Raw genomic sequence first — 24,609 nt, 5'->3', positions numbered from 1 at the left:
AATATGGATATAGAATTATTTATATCAGAGATACAATCCCGTCCTGCGATTTGGGATTCAAAAAGTGATAGTTATAGTAATAGAGGAGAAAAAGTGAAGGCCTGGGAAGAAATCTGCGAATTGTTTGTGGGAGATTTTTCGAATAAAACTGCCAAAGAAAAGAACATTGAAGGTAAGTTTAATAAAATAATATAAAACCATATATTTATATTCTATTTTCTTGCCACGGTATTGCTCCTTCATACATAAAATAATCTTTTAACGTATCTCTTGCAGTAGACGCTCGTGTTACTGGCCAGCCTGTATTTTGTATATTTTCGAGTCCCACTATTTTCAAAGTGTGCCGAAAATTGAAACCATCCCTTTTGCGAATAAAGTTGTGCAAAATGCAACAAGCTTTCACAATGTCTTCTGAGAAATGAACAGAAGTGTTTAATGGGCGATGTAATATTCTCCATTTGTTTGCTAGTACGCCGAAGGTACACTCAATGCAACGTCTGGCACGGCTTAACCTATAATTGAAAACTTTTTTGTCTAAGTCCAAATATTTTCCAGCATATGGCCTCATCATATTTTCACTGAGGCCAAATGCTTCATCACCAACAAATGTATAGTTCAATGGTTGTCGATTACCGACCTGTCGTTGTGAGGGGATATTTAATGTATTTCTGTGTATTTTATTACACAGTTCACTTTCTCTAAATATTGTAGAATCGGATGCTTTACCGTATGCCCCAACATCCACGAACGTAAAAAGTAAATTCGAGTCGCAAGTTGCAAGAAGTACTATTGAAAAAAATTTTTTATAGTTAAAGTACAAGGAGCCGGTATCGAATGGATGAATAATTCTTATATGTTTCCCATCTATGGCGCCTAAACAATTAGGAAAATTAGTATTTTGAAGAAATCCGCTGGCAATTTCTTTCCACATGTCTTGGGTCGGTTCTGGAATACAAACGGCTTTTAAATAGTTCCAAATTAGTTGACATGTTTCTTGTACTATTTTCCTTGCTGTAGTGGCCCCACGGTGGTAAGAGAGTTCAAAATCCTCAAACGAGCATCCAGTTCCTAGATACCTGAAACAAATTATATATATTTTTTTAAATAAATTAAATAAATTAAATTTTTTTTTTTGTTACAGTAACTAAATTACAGAGGAAGTGGAAGAGTCTTCGTGACAGTTTTAATAGAGAAAATGCAAAAAACAAGAACGTTGCGAGTGGTTCGGCAGCAACAAGCAGTAAACAGTACATTTATTTCAATCATCTATCGTTCTTGAATTCCTTAAAAGAAGTGAGACCGCCTACCGATGTTACTAATGCAACTAATGATGCGGAAACATCTCGCCCGAAAATAAACAGAAACATTAATATAAAAAGGGCCGAAAAATCAGAAAATGAAATTCTCAGAACACTTTCGGAAAATTTAAAACGTAAACATGATCAAATAAGCGACCAAAATGACCCCGATAAGCAATTTCTGATGTCGCTGCTTCCACATGTAAAAAAAATTGACGAAAATTGTAAACTTGATTTTCAATCAGAAATATTACAGTTAATTAGAAAGTACACTCATAATCAAAATTATGAAACCTATTCGGCACAATATTATGGTTATTCTTCAGGAAATGCCAACATACACAAAAAGACACAAAAAGCTTCTACATCTATCCCGTCTTCACCTATAATTCAGCCTTCTCCAACTCATTCATATTATTCTGACCAGTCTATGGACAACAGTTCTGTTATCGAAGACATGTTCCGTGATGATGACGAGTGATATCAAATTATAATAAACACACAATAACTAAATACAAATACCTACGTGTTTTATTTGTTAACTAGCTATTCTCTAGTAGAAAAAACAATGCATAGTGATTATAAATAAAGTATAGATTATTTTATCATAGTGTTCTGTGGAGTTTTATGCTAGTGATTATTTCCACTTACCTTAATGTGATAGCTAGTCTTTCCGCAGGTGCGATGCTTTTCCGCATGTTGGTATCGTGGTGCTTTAATCCAGCATATAATAGAGCATGTAGTTCCCAAAACGTACCTATGCTTAAACGAAAATGTTTGAAAAACTTTTTAGGATGGTTTAGAAGATTATCGAAATGTTCGTTGCATTTGTGTACATTCGTTAAAATTGGATGTATCCAATAACTACGGTTTCGTCTTCTACGACGACGTCTTTTTATCAAAAGTAGCGCAATTAAACCTTCTTCGTCAGAGTCCATTATGATACTGCACGTAAGGGTTAAAAAAAGTAGCAGCCACCGACCGCAAGTGTCGACCACCGGCCACAAGTGGCTGTCGCGCGCTTCAGCTACCTTTGTAGCCGCTTATAGCTTCTCGTGGCGGCGTTTGTGGCTGTGGCGAGTGGCTCGTGTGCGGCGACACTTACTGCCTTGAGCCTGTTGAGACCCATTTTCTATAGGAATTCCACTCTCATAGGAACGTCATGTCAATAACCGCATATATGGTCAGAGTGCCGCTAAGGCATAGATATGGATTACTACTTCCTACTATATTCTATATCTACGATAACTTATCTATGATTGAGAAAAAAAGCGCGGGAACTCTTGATTGCTTAGGGCGGTCTTTTTAACTATAAAATTAAATATTTCTTTTATATTGTATATAATCCTCATATTTTTGAAAAGTATATAAGTATTTGTATATGTTTATCATTTAATTTGTTTAGTATAAGTAAAAGTCTATATATTTAGTGATTTAGGTTTGTGCTAAGAGATGTCGAAAAGGCGGAAAAAAACCAAGCCGGAACGAGATAAAGGTGAGTCTATTTTAGATTCCACCTCTGAAAGTAGCGAATACTCAGATTCGCGTACAGTTTTGGAAGACCACGAGGACTTTTATTTGCCATATAGGATGGCCGACTATTGTCGCCGATGTCCGGAAGACGCAGGTGCCGGTCATGAATTTATAGTCTTCATAGAGTGTCACTGAACAGCCACTTGGTAGTCGTGACATGCTAACTCTTAGTAGCTACTTATCGCGCTTCATTAACACATTCAATGCCACCACGATTTTCTAATACTTCCCAGCGATGCCGCCCTATAAAAAACGCAAACATGCTAGGTGTGCTCGCGGCACTGCAGGATGGAATTACGTAGCACGCTAGGCGTGTTCACCGGCACTGTTAAGAGGTAAAATCAAAGAAAGCGTTATTTCGGCTTCAACCGTGTTTATTGATCAGTCTTTCTCGAGTTACTGAAGAGATATTTTGTTTTTAGCAGTGTTTGTGCTTTTGAAAGTTAAATTATGGCAGTTAGTAGATTCCAAGGTAAGTATTTATCGTAATTTGATCAGTGAATTTCAACCTTTGGTTACTTATTTATGATTTTTTAGGGAAAACAAAATATGTGCAAGAAACAGTGGAATATGATGATGATGCGACGCAAGCAGATAGCCCACCCTCACAAAAACGCCCAAAAGTAGGAGGTGAGCCGATAACATATTTCTCTTATCTTGTCTTAAAACTTTTAGTGCACTTATTGTGACGTAGTGGATTAGTGTTAAATTGTAAATCATTCGGTCGGTACCTGGTACCTACTTTATGATATGCAGGTACCTATAGATAGCACATTATATTGTCAATATTAACGTATTTCATAAGGTTTTTGAAGCAGCACCGCAAGTAATTAACCGCATCAATTTTACACAAAAGAATTAAGGAACAAAAAGATTCTTAAAAAACCGACGATTGTGTTTGAAAACATTATTTGTACTGTTATATATTATCGCTAATAACACAATAAACAAGCGGGGGTCTATGCAAGAGAAATCACAAGGTCCAATAACACTAGCCGGGGTCTTTGCAAAAGCAATCACAGGGTCCAATAACACAAGCCGGGGTCTTCGTAAGTATAAACGTAAATCCAGTGAAAGGAAGAGATCGTAGGAAACATCCGATGTCGAACACTTCGAACACTGATGTAAGGAGCTATACTAATGTTAAAGACTTGCTGCCCGTGGTGCAATAAAACGTGGGAATAGGACGCCGCCTGTTGCGCTCTCTGTTACAGACCTTACGGCAGGCATGGTAACGTCCCAATGTGCGGCTCACCTAATCTTTTTATGACACTCGGGTTTGTTTTATTACCAAAAAAATAATTGGCAAGCAACTGAAGTAAATGGTATTCCTACTAGGGACTTTATTTATAAACGATCGCCAAACGTATCTAATATTAGCAGTGCCCCGCGGTTTTACCCACGTCTTACGGGAACCATTTACTTTTTAGGGATAAAAAGTAGCCTATAGCCTTCCTCAATAAATGTGCTATCAAACACCGAAAGATTTTTTCAAATGGGCCCAGTTATTCCTGAGATTAGCGCGTTCAACCAAACAAACAAACTCTTCAGCTTTATAACATTGGAATAGATCCTGGGCAGGGTTTTGTCTTCTTCCGATGAATGAAAAGATATTGGTGAAAGAGAGAGAAGGAAACAGATCCGAGTTACACAACAGCTGATAAGCGTTTATAATTAGGTACCTAAAGGGGTACATTATAGGTAAATATTTTATGCAATTTATTTTATCTTTTTTGTTCAACCTAAGTGCCAAGGAATAAAATAAATGATAACTTATAAAAAATATTCTATATTTTATTATTGGCATTATAAATGTAGTAAATTGACCTAATAATATAAAAGATTGAGAACTGCTGGAGATGAACACGCCTGGTATGTTCGCGGCATTACATAATAGATTATTTTTGATGAACCTTAAAAAAATATCAGATCCTGGAACCACTTCAGAATACTTTAGCTTACGGCAGAAAGTTTATGCTCAGAGTCTTTCGGACAATAATATTGTCTAATCTTTGAGATATAGATGAAAAACGGTGAGCACGCCCGGCGTGCTGGCGGCATGCAGATAAGAATTAGTGTGGACACGCTAGGCGTGTCAATGGCACTGAATGTGTTAAAGGCATTAAATATCTTAAGAAACTCAACAAATATAAGATAGGAGTAGTGTTTGAACGACCCAATTTGGCTAATACATTCCTAGACAACACGACATTTTTAAGGGAACAAAATATTAAGGCGTCCATCCCAGCTGGTGCCACTGAATTGTCTGGAGTGATTTCCTCCGTACCCATTGATATGTCCAACAGAAAAATTTTCAAATCTTTGTCAAGTACAAAAAAAAATATTTCTGTTCGGCGTATAATGAAAAAAAACAAAGTGGTTTTATATTACAACCTACACAGGCAGTCATTATTACTTTTGCGTCATCTACTTCACTCCCAGATTACGTTCACTTAAAGATGTGGCGTCTGCCAGTGCGACCTTATGTGCCGCCAGTTAAGCAGCGTTTCCGATGCTCAATCTGCACTGAAAATCATTCATATAAAGAATTGACAAAGCAGTATGTGTGCACTGTAAAGGTAACCATCTTGCAGTATCAGGTATATGTTATGTAGTTCCTTTAATTTTATGGATAGTATTTAGTTGTTAATCAAAGTATTCACGTATAACTAGTTTGTATAAGCTTGTATTGTTAGATTGTACGTAAAACAGTGATAATTTTATTTATTGTTATTAATAAGATATTTACGGTTGATTGCTGTGACCCGGCAATAAATGATATACTATTTTACCTTATGCCCTATAAAACAAAAAAAGATATTGGATAGTAAAAATAAAACACCATTATCAGATTTATTTAAACATCCAACAAGCTTTCCATCACTCAATAAGACAGAGAACACACAAGATATCATTAATTTAATTTTATCCAATCCAGCAGCAATGAACCTAATCACAGAATCAATAATAAAAGTCATTACACTAAATAAAACACAGAATCAAAGCATTAGCTCACACGCAATTAGTTCAGCTATTAAAGATACCATACAAATTAAAAATAAAACATCACATTCAACTGTCACAAACTTAACATAGTACAGTGGAATGCTCAAAGTCTGTTGAGTAACAGACTTGAGCTTCAAAACCTACTTTATGAGCAGGACATACACATAGCACTTATATCAGAAACTTGACTTAAACCAAATATACAGTTTTCTATCAGAGGTTATACAATACTAAGAAATTATTGTGGTAATGATCACAATGGTGTAGCAATTTTTGTAAGAAATGGCATTTATTTTCAAAAGTTAGAAACATTTTCTGATAACTCCTTGCAAAATGTAGCAATCAAAATTAAATACAAACAAAAAGACATCTCAATTGTTAGCATTTATAGTCCTGGCAACAGTGTACCTAACTTTGACAAATCTAAATTTAATAGACTGTTGCATAGTATTCCAAAACCACTAATAATTGCTGGTGATTTTAATGCTCACCATACCATTTGGGGTTGTAATATAACCAATTCTAGAGGTAGAGACATCATGGATGTAATGGACGATAATGACTTAATGCTCTTAAATAATGATCAACCAACTACAGTGGGTACTAATTCTTGGAGACCAAATGGACTAGATCTAACAATAGTATCATCTTCATTATTCCTGTGCTGTGAATGGCAAGTTCATCAGGACTCTTTGGGCAGCTATCACTTGCCTACAATCACAAAACTTTCCATGGTAGTGTCGGAAACTGAATCTTCTTCAATTCCATACTCCACACAGTAATCTGAAAATAGTAAATTGGGACCAATATGAAAACTTAGTAAATGACTTGTTAAAACAATTTGATATAAATAATTGTAATCTACAGAAGTCTTACAATAACTTCTGTTCCATAATTCTTAGAGCTGTAGAAAATTGAGTACCTAAAACCAACTACCACTGTAACAATATTACTAATCTACCTAAAAGAAAGCGACAACTTCCCTGGTGGAATGGGCAATGTACTAAAGTGGTAGAAGATTGCAAACAGGCTTATCTGTTATTCAAATCAAATTGCAATATCCAAAACTACATTCATTTTAAGCAAGCTCAAGCAAAGAAAAAATGTATATTAAGACTTGAACGTCGTAAATCCTGGACAGATTTTTGCTCCACCATAAATAGGTTAACACCAATGAAACAGATTTGGACAAAAATGAGGAAATTTAAGAACTTAAATTCTAATAATAATTGTTTCTCTAGCAATAATTGGATATCCAACTTTTTTCACAAATATACTCCAGATAAAGTACCAAATTTGACAAATATTCACAATAATCATCCTTTAAATAGCACCAACTCTTTTACGATTGCCCCTTTTACTATTGAAGAATTAAAAGCTGGTCTATCATCAAGAAAGGACTCTGCATGCGGTTTGGATTGGCTCTCCTATAAAATGTTTAAACTCCTAAACTCTTCTAACTTAAATACACTATTCCAGAAGAATGGAAAACAGACTGTCTAATTCCAATTTTAAAGCATGGGAAAGATTCTAGTTCAGCTGATTCATATTGTCCTATCACACTAAGCTCGTGTGTTGGTAAAATTTTTGAACAATTAATAAAACAGAGATTAATATTTTATATTGAAAGTAACAACCTCTTACCTAATAATCAATTTAGATTTCGATGTGGTTGTTCTGCTTGTGAGAGTCTGTTTTTTTGGATGTTGTGGGAGCATTTAATAATGTTGATTTAGAACAATTATCATCCATTCTTCTATCCTTAAATGTCCCTGACAAAATAGTTAGTTGGATATTCAATTTCTTGCATGGTTGTAAACTTTATGTTAGAGTCAATAACCAATTAATAGGTCCTCGATATTCATATAGAGGCGTATCACAGGGCGGAATTTTGAGTCCATTGCTCTTTATAATCTACGTAAATCAAATAAATATTGTCTTGGGTAATAGAGTTTCTAACCTCCAATTTGCTGATGATCTAGTAGTGTATAGTTCAGGACTTAATTTATCAAATGTTGTGTTAGATCTTAATGTAGCACTCAAAAAATTGGAGCTTTATTTTCAATATCTTAGTCTTGAGGTCAGTATTGACAAAAGCAAAGTAGTAATATTTTCAAAGCATTCTATAAGAATAAGAGATGCAAAAATATATTATGGTACTCAGGAAATTTCAATTGATAATTCAATAAAGTTATTAGGAGTTACTAACTTAAATTCTAATAATAATTGTTTCTCTAGCAATAATTGGATATCCAACTTTTTTCACAAATATACTCCAGATAAAGTACCAAATTTGACAAATATTCACAATAATCATCCTTTAAATAGCACCAACTCTTTTACGATTGCCCCTTTTACTATTGAAGAATTAAAAGCTGGTCTATCATCAAGAAAGGACTCTGCATGCGGTTTGGATTGGCTCTCCTATAAAATGTTTAAACTCCTAAACTCTTCTAACTTAAATACACTATTCCAGAAGAATGGAAAACAGACTGTCTAATTCCAATTTTAAAGCATGGGAAAGATTCTAGTTCAGCTGATTCATATTGTCCTATCACACTAAGCTCGTGTGTTGGTAAAATTTTTGAACAATTAATAAAACAGAGATTAATATTTTATATTGAAAGTAACAACCTCTTACCTAATAATCAATTTAGATTTCGATGTGGTTGTTCTGCTTGTGAGAGTCTGTTTTTTTGGATGTTGTGGGAGCATTTAATAATGTTGATTTAGAACAATTATCATCCATTCTTCTATCCTTAAATGTCCCTGACAAAATAGTTAGTTGGATATTCAATTTCTTGCATGGTTGTAAACTTTATGTTAGAGTCAATAACCAATTAATAGGTCCTCGATATTCATATAGAGGCGTATCACAGGGCGGAATTTTGAGTCCATTGCTCTTTATAATCTACGTAAATCAAATAAATATTGTCTTGGGTAATAGAGTTTCTAACCTCCAATTTGCTGATGATCTAGTAGTGTATAGTTCAGGACTTAATTTATCAAATGTTGTGTTAGATCTTAATGTAGCACTCAAAAAATTGGAGCTTTATTTTCAATATCTTAGTCTTGAGGTCAGTATTGACAAAAGCAAAGTAGTAATATTTTCAAAGCATTCTATAAGAATAAGAGATGCAAAAATATATTATGGTACTCAGGAAATTTCAATTGATAATTCAATAAAGTTATTAGGAGTTACCTTTTTAAGTAATTTTAGATGGCACAAATATGTCGAAATATTAGAAAATCAAGCATTAAAGGCCTGCAATATTCTGAAATCATTAGCTGGTACATATTGGGGTGCAGACCCACGCATCTTGCTAACACTATATAAGTCATTAGTCCGTAGCCATTTTGAGTATGCCTTGTTTTGTTATGGTGGAGTAATTACATTAGTGAATAAATTAGAAAAAATACAAAATAAATGCTTAAGGATCATAGCAGGCACTTTTAGGTCTACTCCTATTATATCATTACAAGTAGAATGTAATACTCAACAACAACACTAGCTCTTAGATTCAAATATCTGCAAACAAAATTCTTTCTCAAATTAACTTCTATTAATAATCATCCACTCCTACTAAAGATACAGGACTATATTGACCGAACTGACAATAATTCCTACTATCAAGTAGAAGGCATCTCTGATTTGTTACATTTTTCTTGTGATCATAATCTATTTTCTAGTATTCTTTGGCCATGTTATTTAAATTCTTATAATTCAAAATATACACCTATTAAAATAATTATTAATGAATCATTAAAATATAAGGAAGATGTATATAGTATGCTGTCAGAGTGGCAAAATTATAACCAACTTTATACTGATGGATCTAAAAGTAATACTGCTGTCTCTATGGCAGTTTATGACATACAACTGAGGAGTGGGTTTGGTCATAGGTTAAATACCTTGGCTAGTATATACACAGCAGAATGTGCTGCCATATATGCTGCTCTAGAATATATTGGAGAACAGTCATATAATAATTGGATTGTTATAACAGATAGCATGAGTGTTTTAAAAGCTTTACAATATCCTAAATGTAATGTTACAACTAATTTCATCATTTACAATATTAGAGACAAATTTCAATGCTTATCCCTAACAAAAGATATTGTTTTATTCTGGACTCCTTCACACATAGGCGTGGAAGGAAATGAACAAGCTGATTATCTTGCTAAATCTATTGTGAATAGTAATCAGATACATACTGCTTTGAACATTCCCATACCACACACAGATGCACTGTCCCATTTTAAAGGTACATTCTTGCAAGACTTTCAGAATTATTGGCAACAAGTTGTTCAAACAAAGGGCAAATGGTTAGCCGACATTAAAAACGAAATCTCTCCTCCCTGGTTTGTTAAAAAGAAAAAATACTTACACAGAAAATTTTACACCACAATTTGTCGGTTACGTCTGGGACATTCTCGTAGTGGTGCTCATTTATTTAGGATCGGTGTTTTAGATTCTCCAACTTGTCAATTCTGTAATTTATCCATCCAAACTCTTGATCACATTTTCTTTGACTGTCCCCAATATAATCTTCAAAGATTTACATTGATAGACTGCCTCTTGGATATTTATAAGAATGCTGAAGACATCCCACGCTCATTTCAGCAGTTATTGAAAACTTATGACTGCTTCATGCCGCTTTACAAATTTATAGTTTCAACGGTAGGCGAAATTTGAATATACGGCTTGGCTTTTGACACAATCCCTTACACAGACTTAAAACATATTCGTCCATAAATTATTATTGGACTTGTGTTTATAATGTAAATTTTAATGTATAAATGTAAATATTATATTTGTAGTTATACCTTAAATTAGTTTCATATTATCTTATAATTATATCCAACTAATATTCATCATTATTACTTATAATTCATGTATAATATATTTCTTATAACGTATATGAGATTTATATTTTAGTATTATATCATAATAGTTTATTATTAAAAATAAGGGGCTAAGCTTAATCTTCATTGGAACAAGAATATTATCAATAAAAGACTTGACTAAGGCCTTTCATGCGAACCTATATGTATTTTATATATGAAGAAAATGAAACATGAAGAACACGAAATACTATTATGGGAAATTGTACTATTTATGTTTGAAGATGAAGATTATATAAATACTTAGCTTGACTTTGAACAAGCTGTGTAACGTGAAGAATAGAAAAATAAAAATGAAGACTTGGCTGTATGGGCTTTTGACCTCTTTGCATGTCCAGATGGACGAACAGAACCAAAAAAAAAATATTTATGATTGGCTGACCATTGTGAATAAATCTGACATCTGTCGTGTTTTGTAAGCGACAGCGTCTATTCGGCAAAGCAATGGCAAGTGTCATATGTCAATGAAGAAAATGCAAAACCAGATGGAACCGAGCAAAACAAACTTTACGTAATAACATAGATCAATAAAAAATTATGTGCTCAATATAAAAATTAGTTTTATCACTTAAAATCATTCTGAACCAAATAAATAAAATTCAATATTATACTTGCGTAAGTGTTCCAAAATTAATATCAAATTCAAATTTATCTTCGTTTGCTGTATAAAGTTCTTATCAATAGTTATCGAAAGGTTAAAGTTGATTTGAAATTACTTAAATTATATCAGCCAGTTAAATTAGCGGGACAAATCTTGTTGTTTATCAATTATTATCATCGATTGGTTTGAGAAGAACAATCGCGTATGTTGTGTTTACATATCACATTTCCGTTCAGTTGTCTTGTTAAATCAACAGAATAAAGTTGACTAGGTAAAATAGAATTTTTGCTATTTCACTTTTATTTAAGTTCATAAGGTTCAATTCAGTTTGTGTGATGAGACATGATAAGAGTAGTGTGATTGATTTCTTTTCAGAATGTCGGCAAAAATGCTAGGGCGCGCAGTTGGCAGTCGGGCGCTGTCAGGCACAGTGCTACGTTCAGAGCTGTTTGATATTACCGTATCATTACCTAGGCCCACGTTTACAAATCAACGAACCATGGCTAGTAAAGCTATTACTATGGAAAACATCAATCCCAACATTGTAAAGTTGGAATATGCCGTGCGTGGACCCCTTGTTATACGCGCCGCTGAAATCGAAAAGGAGTTGCAAAAGGTAGGAAATTATGATCTAAATTGAAAAGCTTTTCCGTTTTTAAGTTATATTTAATGTCTTTTCAAAAGAAAATATATATTTTTTTGATATGTAACAAGACATTTAATTCATCCAAATACATATAAGACTTAATTATTATTTCTTTCAATACTATGTTGATTTTAATTTTTAACTTGATAATAACATTGCTAACTCTTAAAACTTTTTTTGTCATTAATACGACAAAAAATAAGTGAAACAAATACACAATGTCTAATAATAAATGAAAATTAGTATTAATATAAGCCCAAAGATCATGTAAAATGTAAATACCAGGTCGTCAGTCTCACCTGTTAAACACAATATTGTATGGGTATGATGCAGTTGCCAAAAATAAACAAATCCACATTGGCTATGAAATGAATACCTCTTAATAACAGCATCTTATTCATAATTCATATTTCCATATTTTGTACAATACTGAAAACTAAAAGCTTTTATCTTCAAACCTGCCCTTGATTTTGATTGATAGGACAAAGCATGAGTTTGTTAGTACATGGTGTCACAATGATGTTAGGAATTGTTCATTATGTCATTTGTCAACATCATTAATAATGAGCAAAGAGGATGTAAATACTACGTAATTAGAGGCAGAGAAGGGACTGCCTGAGGTAAAAATTCAAATTTTGTGTAGTATTTAAACATGCAGTTGAGCATTTGATATAAGTTTGAAATAGTAATTACAATAATATGGCGACAAAGTATAATCTGGCTAAGTTTGAAAGTGAAAAAATGCTCAAAACTTAGTGTATTTGAGCTATCTCCATTTTTTACAAGATTATAGCCGTCATCTGTCAATCTATCAATGACTGCACATTTCAAATAATGGCTTTTTTGTTAGAGAGTTTTGCTAGGCTGATGATGAGGATTATACAGAATTTTCACAATTATTGTTTATCAGTTACTTTCCAATGTTATTTTTAATTATAGTTTGTTAATATGTTGTAATTTGATCAGTGTTTTTGACTCATGATTGATTGTTTGGCTATTATAAGTAGTGCCAACATGAACAACACACTGACTGATGCTAATTGGTACATTATATACTATTCATCACTTTAAGAAATAACATGTTAAGACTCAGTAATCAGATAATTTCATTAGCTAGTACCTTTTTTTTTATGTTTTAGTTTACCTTTAAAAAAAACAACCCGTGCCTGTACACCATTGCTTGGAGGTAGAAAAAGGTATAGCTGTTGTTTTAATTTTGCTGGCCTTCAGTTCATTGGAGCTATCACTTTAGTAGATGATAAATATCTAAAAAATGGAAATATACCTGACATATTCTGGGGGATGGGCTCCGGTCCTCTACACTAACCTATCCGAAAAAGCGGTACTAGGCTGCGACTACACGCCCGTATATTTAGCAAGTGTGATACTTAATCTGGTCAAGTCTGGCTGGTTCATGCTTATGTCATAAGATAGCAGACTGACTCTCCTACTTGCCTCTTATGACAGTCTTAGGTCTGCGACTGCCCTATTCTTTTTACGACCTAAAGTTCGACATTAGACCTTTCAATGAAATGAATTAATTCAAGTTTGTTCAAGTACCTGGCAATTGAAAAGAAACAATGCCTTTGGACTCTAAATTGTCTTCATTTTGATGAAATTTTACGGCAAAATTCAGATTAGCACAGCTAGTAATTATTATTATATTTTATTATGAGAGGTGCGTGAGTAATCAGACCAAAAAGGCGATTTTCATCTTGGACATTTATAAATTGAGCGGGCCATGGCCAATGGCATTCCTCCGATAATGCTGTGGACATGTGTTCCGGAATTGGCGACAGTACTCACCCGTCTTTTCCGACTCTCCTACTCATCAGGCGTAGTCCCTATATTATGGAAGGCGGCTTTAGTGCACCCGTCCAACTACCGCCGCATTGCCGTTACCTCCATTTTCTCCAAAGTAATGGAGTCGATAATCAACCGCCAGCTCTCGGGATACCTAGAGGAACACCAGCTGATCAGCGACTGTCAGTACGGTTTCTATCAGGGTTGCTCATCTGGTGATCTTCTTGCATACTTCATCCATAAATGGGTGCATGCGGTTGCGTCGAAGGGAGAGGCGTTGGCGGTGATTTTGGACCTAACGATGGCCTTCGATCGGGTGTGGCATAAAGCGCTTATAGAGAAACTGCCATCCCTGGGGCTTCCCGAGAGATTCTGAAAATGGGTCACTAGCTTTTTGGCCGATCGGAGCATCAAGGTGCATGCTCCGACTTAAAATAAATAAACGCTGGTGTCTCGTAAGGCTACACCCTATCCCCTACATGGTTTCTTGTGCATATCAATGATGTGCTGCAAACCATCAGTATTCATTGCTATGCAGACGACAGCACAGGGTATGCTCCTACACAACAAAACAGGCTGTGCCAACATGTCCCATGTCGAATTCGGCTTCACATGGTTGTTCTCACCTCTGGGCGGGCGCTCCCCAGTACCAGCTCCTTCCATTTGACCGCGTACAACGAATATAACCGCATATAACAATAAATATAAATTGGATCAGCGAAATAAATATAAGCAATAGAATATTAATACATTATACATACAGGAAAGTGTATTAGCCCACGTGAGGATTACAACCCCATCTCATATCGATAAGCTCAAAAAAAAAGTAAACATATATAATTACATGGATAAAGAATTGGTATCCGCTGCGCTCCAACTAGATACCGCAAACGTAGTCGTAATATGCGGCAACTAATACGACAACTAAAACGAACTAATACTACGTCCAAGTGAGCGTACTCGAGCCAGTTTCGACCAATGTGTGACGTTGATAAGCCACATGTTCTGATAAATTTTATGAATGTTCACTGCAGTAGAATATATTAGTTGAAGAAATATTATGATACATAAAGTGCTACTTAGCCTGCTTTGTTTTTAATAGCTTGTATTTAAAGTAGTATTGTGTTTCATCTCTTTTGTAAAGAAGCCAGTATTGAAGCATTCTTCACCTTAATACTGGGCGTAACTTTCAAATATATTTGCAATTTATTATGACCAGAAGCTATGTTAAGTACACATTAAACCTATGCCGGTCGTCACACCAACACACTAATTGCTTCGACTGTGTTAACTAGGTTCCGTTCTCTGTGACCTTGCCGCTAATAATACAGTTAATGTTTACTTTTATTATGTTGGACTGACACATTCAGCACAACTATATATTCATTTTTTATGAAAATAAGGGACGAGACAATAATGCGAAACAAAAAACAACAAAGATATTATAAACCAAAAGTGAAAACTACAAAATTACAATATACAAAACGAAAATTGAAAAAGTTATAATAGTATAGTTAAGAACAGGACACAACAACAATGATTTTATTATTTATAGTTAACAATTTTTTACATTGAGTATAATATCACCTACTATTTTCTTATGTATTTGTATATTTAATGAAAATATATCAATTTCAGTAAAATGTATTGTAAAAACTACAAGAGCGCCTCACAAATGTATTTCCTGCATTATTGCTTCTATAAGGTGATACAAAAATAGTAGTCTTAGAACGAGGAGAGATTCGCGGTGTTATAAATTTAATTAGATTTAACAAAGATGCTAAGTCAATCTTACTCTTAATAATTTTAAATAGAAAAATTTGATAGACATAGTTTTTTCTGTTAATTAGTGAGGATATTCGGTGCAATTGTAACGTAGTGGCATAATCGATAAAAATATGCCCAGTCCGGTATTTCCATTACTTTTAAGAACTTATTTTGTATACCTTCAATACGAGCGATATGAACCTCGTACTGAGGGTTCCAAATAACGCAAGCAAACTCGAGGATACTGCGGATGAAAGCGTAGTAAAGAATTTTGAGTGAATTTGGTTGCCTTGATGGTTTTGACAGACGTAATACCATTTCTAATTGCTTAGAAGCCTTAGAGGAATTGTTGTCGATATGAAGATTAAAGTTTAATTGAGAATCAAGGGTTACACCTAGGTCCTTAATACTGTTGACATGTTGTAGTTTCTTACTCGAAAGAAAGTAATCAAAAACAATTAAATTACGTTTCCGAGCAAATGTTATTGAATAACATTTATCAGGATTTATGAAAAGTTGGTCGTTTTCACAAAATAATTCATATCTTTGTAAGTCTGATTGTAACTAAACGCAATCTTCTCGAGATTTGATTATTTTATATATCTTTGTATCATCTGCATAGAGCAAAATATGATGAGAGTTCCTAAAACACTTCTCTATATCATTAACGTATAGTACAAACATAAAAGGCCCTAAATGTGAGCCCTGTGGAATACCCGAAGAGATGTCAAGGTACCTGGATGTATAACCCTTTAGTGCAACAGCTTCGCTACGATTGGAAATATAAGAACCAACAACCAACGAAGTAAGTCCCCGTGTAAACCGAATTTCGACAATTTATTAACTAGCGTGGTATGGTTTAATTTATCGAAAGCTTTGGAGAAATCCGTATACACCGTATCAAATTGATATCCTGAATCCATAGCATTAAGGATATAATATGTATATATTAAATACAAGATTGGTATGAACACTTCTTCCTCGGTAAAAGCCATGTTGCTCTTATGATATTTGTTGGGAGATCAACGCCGACAACTCGTTAGTTACAATTTTTCCAATATTTTACTTAATATAGATAATTTGGAGATGGGCCTATACTGTCGTATATCGTGCTCATCACCTCCTTTATTGATGGGAGTAATAAGAGCCTTTTTCCAAATTGAAGGAAAACATCTTTCTGATAATGATTTAAAAAAATTATAAATATAGGTATAGATAATTCATTCGAAAGTTTAGATATAAAGAGAGGATGTATTCCGTCAGCGCTTTTTGTTACATCAACATTTTTTAGGTGTTTTTGTATTATAACGTAATATAGATATCAGACACAAATGTGTCCCGTAAATACGGGAGAGTCAACATGATAACCAACATTGGATGGGATAGTTGCACTAAAGGAGTTATTCACTGGTACGAAAACAGAGTGAAAATATTCATTAAAATAATTGCAAATGATTTCACCGTCAGTGGATACATTACCATCCTATAACATGTAGTTCGGCACGTCATTCGAAGAAAATTTAACTTTATGAAGCTTCAAAAGTATTTTGGGGCTACTTTTATGTTATCTTCAGAACATTTTATATGGGTCATTAGTTAAGAGGTAATATGTTGTAAGAAGAAGACGACATGGCATTTTTAATAGATTTTATTAAGTGTACATTTTTTTGATAGAAACTTTTAAGTTGAAAACGTTTACAAAGTGACCAGTCAATTTGTTGGTTTTATCTCGTTTTATAAGTGACCAGGGGAAATACTCAGTACAGGGGAGAGACAAGATGCACAGGAGACGATACTTCATAAACAGGGGAGAGATAGACACATAAAAACAAGGTTATTTTAAGAATCTATTTATTAATTTTTATTTTAATTATAAATTATTTATAATCAGACTTTTCATTTCTCTGCAGTCTTTACTTATAAAATTAAAGTTTTCTTAAGCGCGAGGTACAAAATGTGAAAAGGATCTTGCTTTTCCTTTACGTCAAAACACAAATACATATGTAACTTAAATAGACAATAATGAAAAAAAATGAAACAAAAACTTATCTTTTAAATAACACTATTAAACTTTGCTTGTACTTAAACTATAAAAATACTATTTTTAATTTATAAAGGTAAAAAAATTGCTTTTGTTTTTCTAAAACCCGCGTTCAAAGACGTGAACGGATTCAGTAAAAGCATAAAGAATACGCTGCCCTCTCATTTTTAAGTTAGGAGTAGGTAGTTCGTTTATAATCTGATCCCAGGTTATAAAAGAAATATCGTCATTATTAATTCTGAAGATTTTTCCAGTTTCATCACAGATTTTACAACATAAAACTTCAACTTCATCATTTTCTTCAACACCCGTGCACATAGCAATACAACGATATTCTATTCTTCTATCTTGAAGTTTGACTAGCACAAATTGTTGAATATTTTTCTTCCGGATGTTGATGGCTTTGGATCTTCATTCTGCAGTTTGGTTGTAATGCTTTTAGTAGGTACAGAATGCTGCAGTGAATTTATTTTGGTGTTTGGTGTGCTAATTGTTGGTTTTTTGATCAGTTGTATTTGTTTTTTGTAGCGTTTGAGGCGAGATCTAAGTTGAGCTATTTCTGCCTCTTGTTTTCTTATTGTCAGGTTTCTTGCTTTTCTTGCTCGAATTGACTTTTGCTGCGCTGCATGCGCTCGACTATTTGTATTTTGAGGGGGTGGTGGGTCTTTATTATCTAAACATGGTTGTGTAACAGGAGCATTGTTTATATTTTGGAGTTTTAAACGATGTCTACGAATTTTCGCCTTTTCTCTCCATACTTTTCTAGCCTTTCGCTGCTGTCATTTGCTCCACTGTCTTAATATTTCCTTTTTCTTTCTTTTTTTCATTGTTTTCCTTTTCTTTAACTCTTTGTTGAGCGTATTTATCCGTGTAATTTAAAAATTTTTGGTATCGTAATCGTTCTGCTATCCTTCTTTTTTCGAGCCGTTCTTCACGCGTCATTTTTTTTTCGGGATGCCATTTTTTTCTGTAAAAGAAGTTATATTAAATTATAGTAAACGTTGAGAGAAAATGGTAGAAGTATTAATGAAAATACATGCAAATGTATCTCGTCTGGACATTAAGTATCTCCCCTGCCATCAAAAGGGCCAGTGGAGATACATTTTTGATTGATATCTAAAATAGCTGTTAAAGTATTTCTCGTACGCAATTCGCAACTACACGTAACAATGTAGGCACTATTCATAGTGAATATTTAAATATATATTAGTACATTAACAAATAATTGATAATTTTTTAAATTCCTCTTACCAGAGGAAAGACTGAAAGAAAGACTCAACACATCTACAACAAGCGAGTGGCGTGACTAGAATGGTCGACAAAATGGCGGCGCAGTCGGCTTGTGCACAGCTTGCTGCTACCTTCACGTTACGTTCTATGTACTCAAGTTCACAATTTCAACCGACTAGCAAAACAAAACTAATTTTTAAACAAAAACAAAAAGCCAGGGGACGAGACACGAAATAGGTACGAAGGACAAATTTCGACGTTCACATTTTTATGAAAAATTTCAATATAACCAATTTTACTTGTAACACACTGTTCCTGAGTTGTCTTTCTGTGTAGAATTAACGATGCTAAAGAAATTATACAGTTTTAAGACGTTTCTAATTATTGGTTAATAAATAAAGTCGGTTGGGGGACAAACCAGGGGAGAGACAATTTTCATATATTAAGGCTTAATGTGACTAAACTACGTCAATTAGTGTAATAAATTTGAGTGACCATGTAGAAAAGATTTTGTTTTAAGTAATGAATAGGTCAATTATGTAGTTTGAATTGAAAAAGTATTTTTTTTTTGTCCTGGCCATCGAAAGTACCTCTTAACTTATAATGACCCATATATTTATTGTAACATTCAGTTTGTAATCTACTGACGATCTTACGCCATAGTTTAAACTCCTGGAAATCGCGGGGGTTGTTAAATTTTTTCCATCTTGAATGGGCCCTTAATTTTTCTCTAATAACTTTCATTAAAATTCGAGAGTACCAGGGTGGAAACTTATCCTTATAAACCTTTTTTTGAGGTACGTAGTGTTTAACTAGACGTTGCAAGATATTATAAAAATAACCAACTGCTTCATCCGTATTCATTCCGTGCATTATATTCCAGTCTACCTCCCTTAATACTTTACTTATGGTGTCGAAATTCGCTGCATTAAAAATGAACTTGGATTGAATATTCGCCTTTAAATATATTGTGCGACGAAGAGGGAATATTATTTCGATTGCATTGTGGTGAGGATCTTCCGGAGTAAGGGGAGACGCACAGCATGATATTTGACGTTCATTGTTACTCAAGGCTAGATCTAGTATTCGGCCATTTGTGCTATTGTGTGTAGTATTGTCAACAAAAGACTTGTCAACGTCGACGCTTTTGTTTTTAGCCGACTTCAAAAAGGCCATCAATTCGATCGGTATTTTTTTTAATGTATGTACACCGATTACTCTGAGATTTATGATCTGATTTACGTAATTTTTCTATATATTTCGATGCAAAATAGATGCCATTTGGTCCCATTAAAATTTTACATAGTTTGGCCCAGTAGTTTTCATTTTATGAACATGTTTTATGAAATTTTTTGTTTACCTTGATTATATAATTGTTTTTTTATGTTTTATTTTTCATTCAGGTTGATTATATATTATAACTAGCTGCCCCGACAGACGTTGTTCTGTAGATAATAAAAAAAAATACTGTTTGATAGGAATTTGCCAATAATATTTCAAAACATCAAGAATTATTTCGTAAAAAATGCTCCCTCTTGCTATAATGAAATTGTCTAATAGCGGAACTGTCAAACCGTGCGTCACTAAATTCCCTCATAGAAAATATGTCCATACAAAACAAATATTGGAATTAAAAATACTTATGGGTCTCAAAACGAAATAAAAACTATCCTATCTCTTAAGTTGGACCAAACTGCACTCCATGAAGTAATCCCCATTAAAATCCGTTCAATGGTTTAGGAGTCCATTGAGGACAAACATTGTGACACGAGATTTATATATATTAAGATTATTAACTGACACTTAAAAGTAAAAAATAAAAAAAAAAACTACGTTTAATAAAACCGACTTCATTATCTGAAAAGTATCAAATAACTAAAAATTTTGTTTAAGGCTTGGCACCGACTGAAAACCTATCAATAGGTTGCACATTAAATAATAGCATTTTATTAATATTAAAGGTAAAGGTGTATTAATGTAAATTTTTAGTTATTTGATACTTTTCAGATAATGAAGTCGGTTTTAACGTAGTTTTTTTTAAACAAGTTTTTTGTTAAATAACATAAACAATAGATAATTTAAACAAATTTCGTATAAAGTAGGGTAGTCATGCAATTGCCACATCGGTTACGTAAGTTCAGGCATTATCTATAAATAAATTTAAATGTTTTATTAAAAAATGGTTTTGTGGTAAATCCTACTACTCCACAGCTGAATATCTAAGTGATCGGACAGCCTGGGACTAGATTATGATTATTTAATAGCAATAGCGATGGCAGTACAATATTGTATATTTTATTAAAAAGAGCGCAAAAAATAATACAGGGAGAGATTCTTTCGCCGCTTCTTCCGCCGTTTCTTTCTCTCTCAAAGCGCCTTTTGTTTCCGAAGCGGTAGTAGTGAATTGAATGAAAAAATTGATAGTGAACTATCAATTTTTATGAAACCTATTACAACTTCAGTTGATGTAACAATCTGTTCATAAAATTTATCTCATATACGTTATAAAAACAAGGTAATATAATAGTAAAAATGTATTAACACCTCCAAAGTACTTTATATAGATATATCTTTCAGTAATCTCTTCAAGAGATAAGGTTAATGCAAGTTTAGATAAAGATAATAATAGTAGGTAAGTAGTTGATGCATCAGAACGCATTGAGATAATTAGTGAAACATAAAATATATTAAAAACGTACTATGTTCCTGTTTAACTAATATACAATTGAAGGAAATCGGGTGGGTAATTTCAGGAGGTATAAAATTGCTCAACGAATATTGCATGGGCAACTGAAGAACAAAATATGATCCACGTTTGACTAATCTTGGCCACAATTACAAAAGGAATGTCTCGAATTCTGGGTTTAGCTGGAAATACTGGAGTACACGCGTGGTTTAGACGTAAGCTGCAAATATTTGAGATTGTTTTACTCAGCACTGAGCACAAAAAGGAATACAAGAAATACAGGTAATCGCCCCTACAACGCGGTGCAGTGGTTCCGCGTTATAGGAATATTCCCGTATTACGCGTTTTTACGTCCTTGTAATTCGTAATAATCACAATTCGAAACAAGTATTTCCAATTGTTGGCCTAGTTTTACTATTTTATTAAGATTTTATAGCCAAATTTAATAAAATACTTTAATTTTGTAATAACACAATTGTACGCGAAGCTAATTATGAACTGTACAAATCATTATAAATTTCACAGTACAGAAATATGTATGTAGGAAATCCACGCATGCCCGTGTTATATGGATATGGCGTTATAGGGCTGATTACTGTATATTAAAGTTTCTTTGACAAAGAAGGCTAACCATTGGTGTAGATGATCTTATAGAAGTAATAATAATAAGATATTGTATGCTTCTTGACTGGTTCTACGCAGGCTACCAAAAATTGTATTTAAAGTAGTATGATATTAAATATACTAAGCAATTTGCTATTAAAATATGATTTAACAGACGGGCGTGGCAATTCTTCTCCCCATGTCAATGCCCCCTTTACGAACTGATGTAGATTCATCACGTGTACCAAGTGTTGTTGCAATATGTTATGGTATTGTCATTCCTCATAAGTGTGTCATTTATCATAATAAATAAAAATTTATTTCTATTAGCAATCCTAAGTTAAGAAAAGAAACAATGTTGTGTTGTTAAATTCCATGTCCAATAGTTCTTACCTCAACTACAGCTGTTGTGTGGTAACGTTGTTATTATCATTATGAATATTGCCGACCATATCGATAATAGCAATTATATTATTGACGTTCTATAGGTACACATATAAGGACATACCACTCGCAGTCTGATAGCGGAACGGCAAAAGTGTGCTTAAAGACAATGTAAGCACACTTTTCTCCTTAGTTCGTGTCTCAACTGTCACTGTCCGAATCAAACCTCAACTGAATATTGCTGTTTTTTGACCAAGAATGTTTTAAACAACTTGAGTAAATGCGCCAATGTATAGTGTGCGTCCATACTGCGAGCCTAGCGCGTATGCGACGACGGGCGCGAAATATCAAACATATGAAACGCGCCATTGCGTCCTTACTGAAGTGACTAAGGCGGAAGCGCGACGGGTTCGAGCGAGTTAGCGTGCGGAGGTTTCAAACGTTCCGACCCGCGCGTTATGGCCAAACTACGAGCCTAGCCAGCGAGCGACCTAGCGCGCGGATAGCCGGGATAACAAACCTGTTCGGTCTTACCGCTCGGCGTGTGCGCGGCTGCATATTGTTTTTTTTTTTGTTAAATGGCGGTAAATAAGCTGAATTGTGTATAAATGCAAATTAATCTGAAACCCCTATATGGCAAAGTAAACATCCACAGGACACTAAATTTTAGGGTATAACCTCAATTCTTCATACAAATTAAAATATCACCACATTGTTCTCTGTTTTGATTTATTTCGTGTACACCATCTCTAATGTCCAACCCCTCCCATCTCAGAATCGGACTGTCAAGTAAAAATACTAAATCCTCGCCCATAGTTTGCAATACCTGACATACTTCGAACCGCTACGAGAGATCGCGTCCCACTGTGGACACCGACATAGATAATACACTATATACTAGAGATACATGTGCAACTAATGTCTTTTTTTTGTAAAATCAGTGTACCCAGGCTAAGAGATGGCGCTGCGTTATTTTTACGCTCTTAGCGTACCGTCGCTAGATGGCGCTAATTATGTTTATAGTTTTTACTATTGTTGTAGACCGTTTGAATGCTTATTGATGTTTGTTTTGTGTCGGTCGAAATTCTTATTCGCTTATAAAGTTCAGCATTTACCTTTAAATAAGGAGAGGCATTCAATGATTTTTTTTTTTTTTTTTTGCGCCCAAGCAAGGGAATGGGCTACCCTCCGGGATAACGACGGGAGGGAGGTGGTGAATGCTCATGCATACCAACGCAGCCTAAGTCTGCGTTGGTTATGTGGGAATTTAATAAGTAGGTTAAGTGAGTTTTTTGCTATCACTAGCTCCATCTATCATGTATGTTAAATTATTGCCATCGTGGTGAAGTTGCAGCGTACCTAATAGAATAGGTGGCAGCACTTTCAATGCATTTTTTTTCATGTGCCCAATGTAGGGAAGTTGCACCCCCCTGGACACCGCATGCCTCGCTCGCCGCTCCCGCTTATGCCCCCGTCACCGCGCATTCAGTGTGCACACATAGATATGGCAGTCGAAGCTTATTATGGTGTAGTTTTTGGCGTATTCCATATTTCGGCTTTGTTTTTATACGACGTGATACGTCTATATGTATAGAATATCATTGAGTTATATAATAATATATATCCACTGGCTCTATTGTATAAATAGCTGTGCCCTGTATCACGCTCGTATAAATTGAAATATATATTTTTTTTTTTCTAATATGATTTTAAATCCATTAATGAACGTCAGTCTTATTTATTTATTGTCCAATTAGCACGGCAGTAATAACATTGGTCTCCTTAACTATCTTGATAAAAGTAAAAATAATGATTCAGGACACAGAGAGGCTGATGTAGCGCGTAAGCAAGGCAATTACAAAACAGGTATAAGCAATAAAATATTTTTTCATTTCTCATACTCGGAAAGTATTGTTGTTTTGATCTGATTATTGGGTAGAAAATGTTGCTTCCCTCCACAGAAAGGGGAAAAACTCATACAAATTACTTCCCAACCAAGGGCCGGAATGAACTTTAAAAATAGAACTGCTGTGAGCTGTGTAGAGTTTTATGTAAAAGAAAAACTAAAAAAAAAAAATGCTGCGGCCATGTGACTTTCTAAACAGC

General features: G+C 34.1%; 1 protein-coding gene and 2 long non-coding RNA genes across 4 annotated transcripts in view; 2 read left to right on the top strand and 1 right to left on the bottom strand.

The window, feature by feature from the left end:
- The first annotated feature begins 3,023 nt into the window (after window positions 1-3,023).
- LOC126967534 (uncharacterized) lies at window positions 3,024-3,463 on the top strand. Its single transcript, XR_007730022.1, has 2 exons — window positions 3,024-3,303; window positions 3,369-3,463. It is a non-coding gene; the product is annotated as an uncharacterized LOC126967534 (long non-coding RNA).
- A 3,104-nt stretch (window positions 3,464-6,567) lies between these two features.
- LOC126967615 (uncharacterized) lies at window positions 6,568-8,004 on the bottom strand. The gene is made up of 3 exons (XR_007730048.1): window positions 7,798-8,004; window positions 7,482-7,609; window positions 6,568-6,620 (listed from the first exon to the last, which is right to left on the bottom strand). It is a non-coding gene; the product is annotated as an uncharacterized LOC126967615 (long non-coding RNA).
- A 3,191-nt stretch (window positions 8,005-11,195) lies between these two features.
- LOC126966813 (alanine aminotransferase 1) overlaps window positions 11,196-24,609 on the top strand; it is a 50,530-nt gene continuing 37,116 nt past the window's right edge. Inside the window, exons 1-2 of one of the 2 annotated variants that reach the window (XM_050811072.1) lie at window positions 11,196-11,357; window positions 11,719-11,959. In XM_050811072.1, coding sequence (XP_050667029.1) covers window positions 11,720-11,959 — 240 coding nt within the window. In that variant the 5' untranslated portion in view covers window positions 11,196-11,357; window position 11,719. Of the gene's footprint in view, window positions 11,358-11,422; window positions 11,615-11,718; window positions 11,960-24,609 lie in introns of those variants that run through there. The other variant, XM_050811079.1, reaches the window with a different exon arrangement.

The sequence above is a fragment of the Leptidea sinapis genome, chromosome 1 (genome assembly GCF_905404315.1).
Source record: "Leptidea sinapis chromosome 1, ilLepSina1.1, whole genome shotgun sequence".
Taxonomy (NCBI): domain Eukaryota; kingdom Metazoa; phylum Arthropoda; class Insecta; order Lepidoptera; family Pieridae; genus Leptidea; species Leptidea sinapis.
This window is presented reverse-complemented; position numbering and strand designations above follow the sequence as displayed.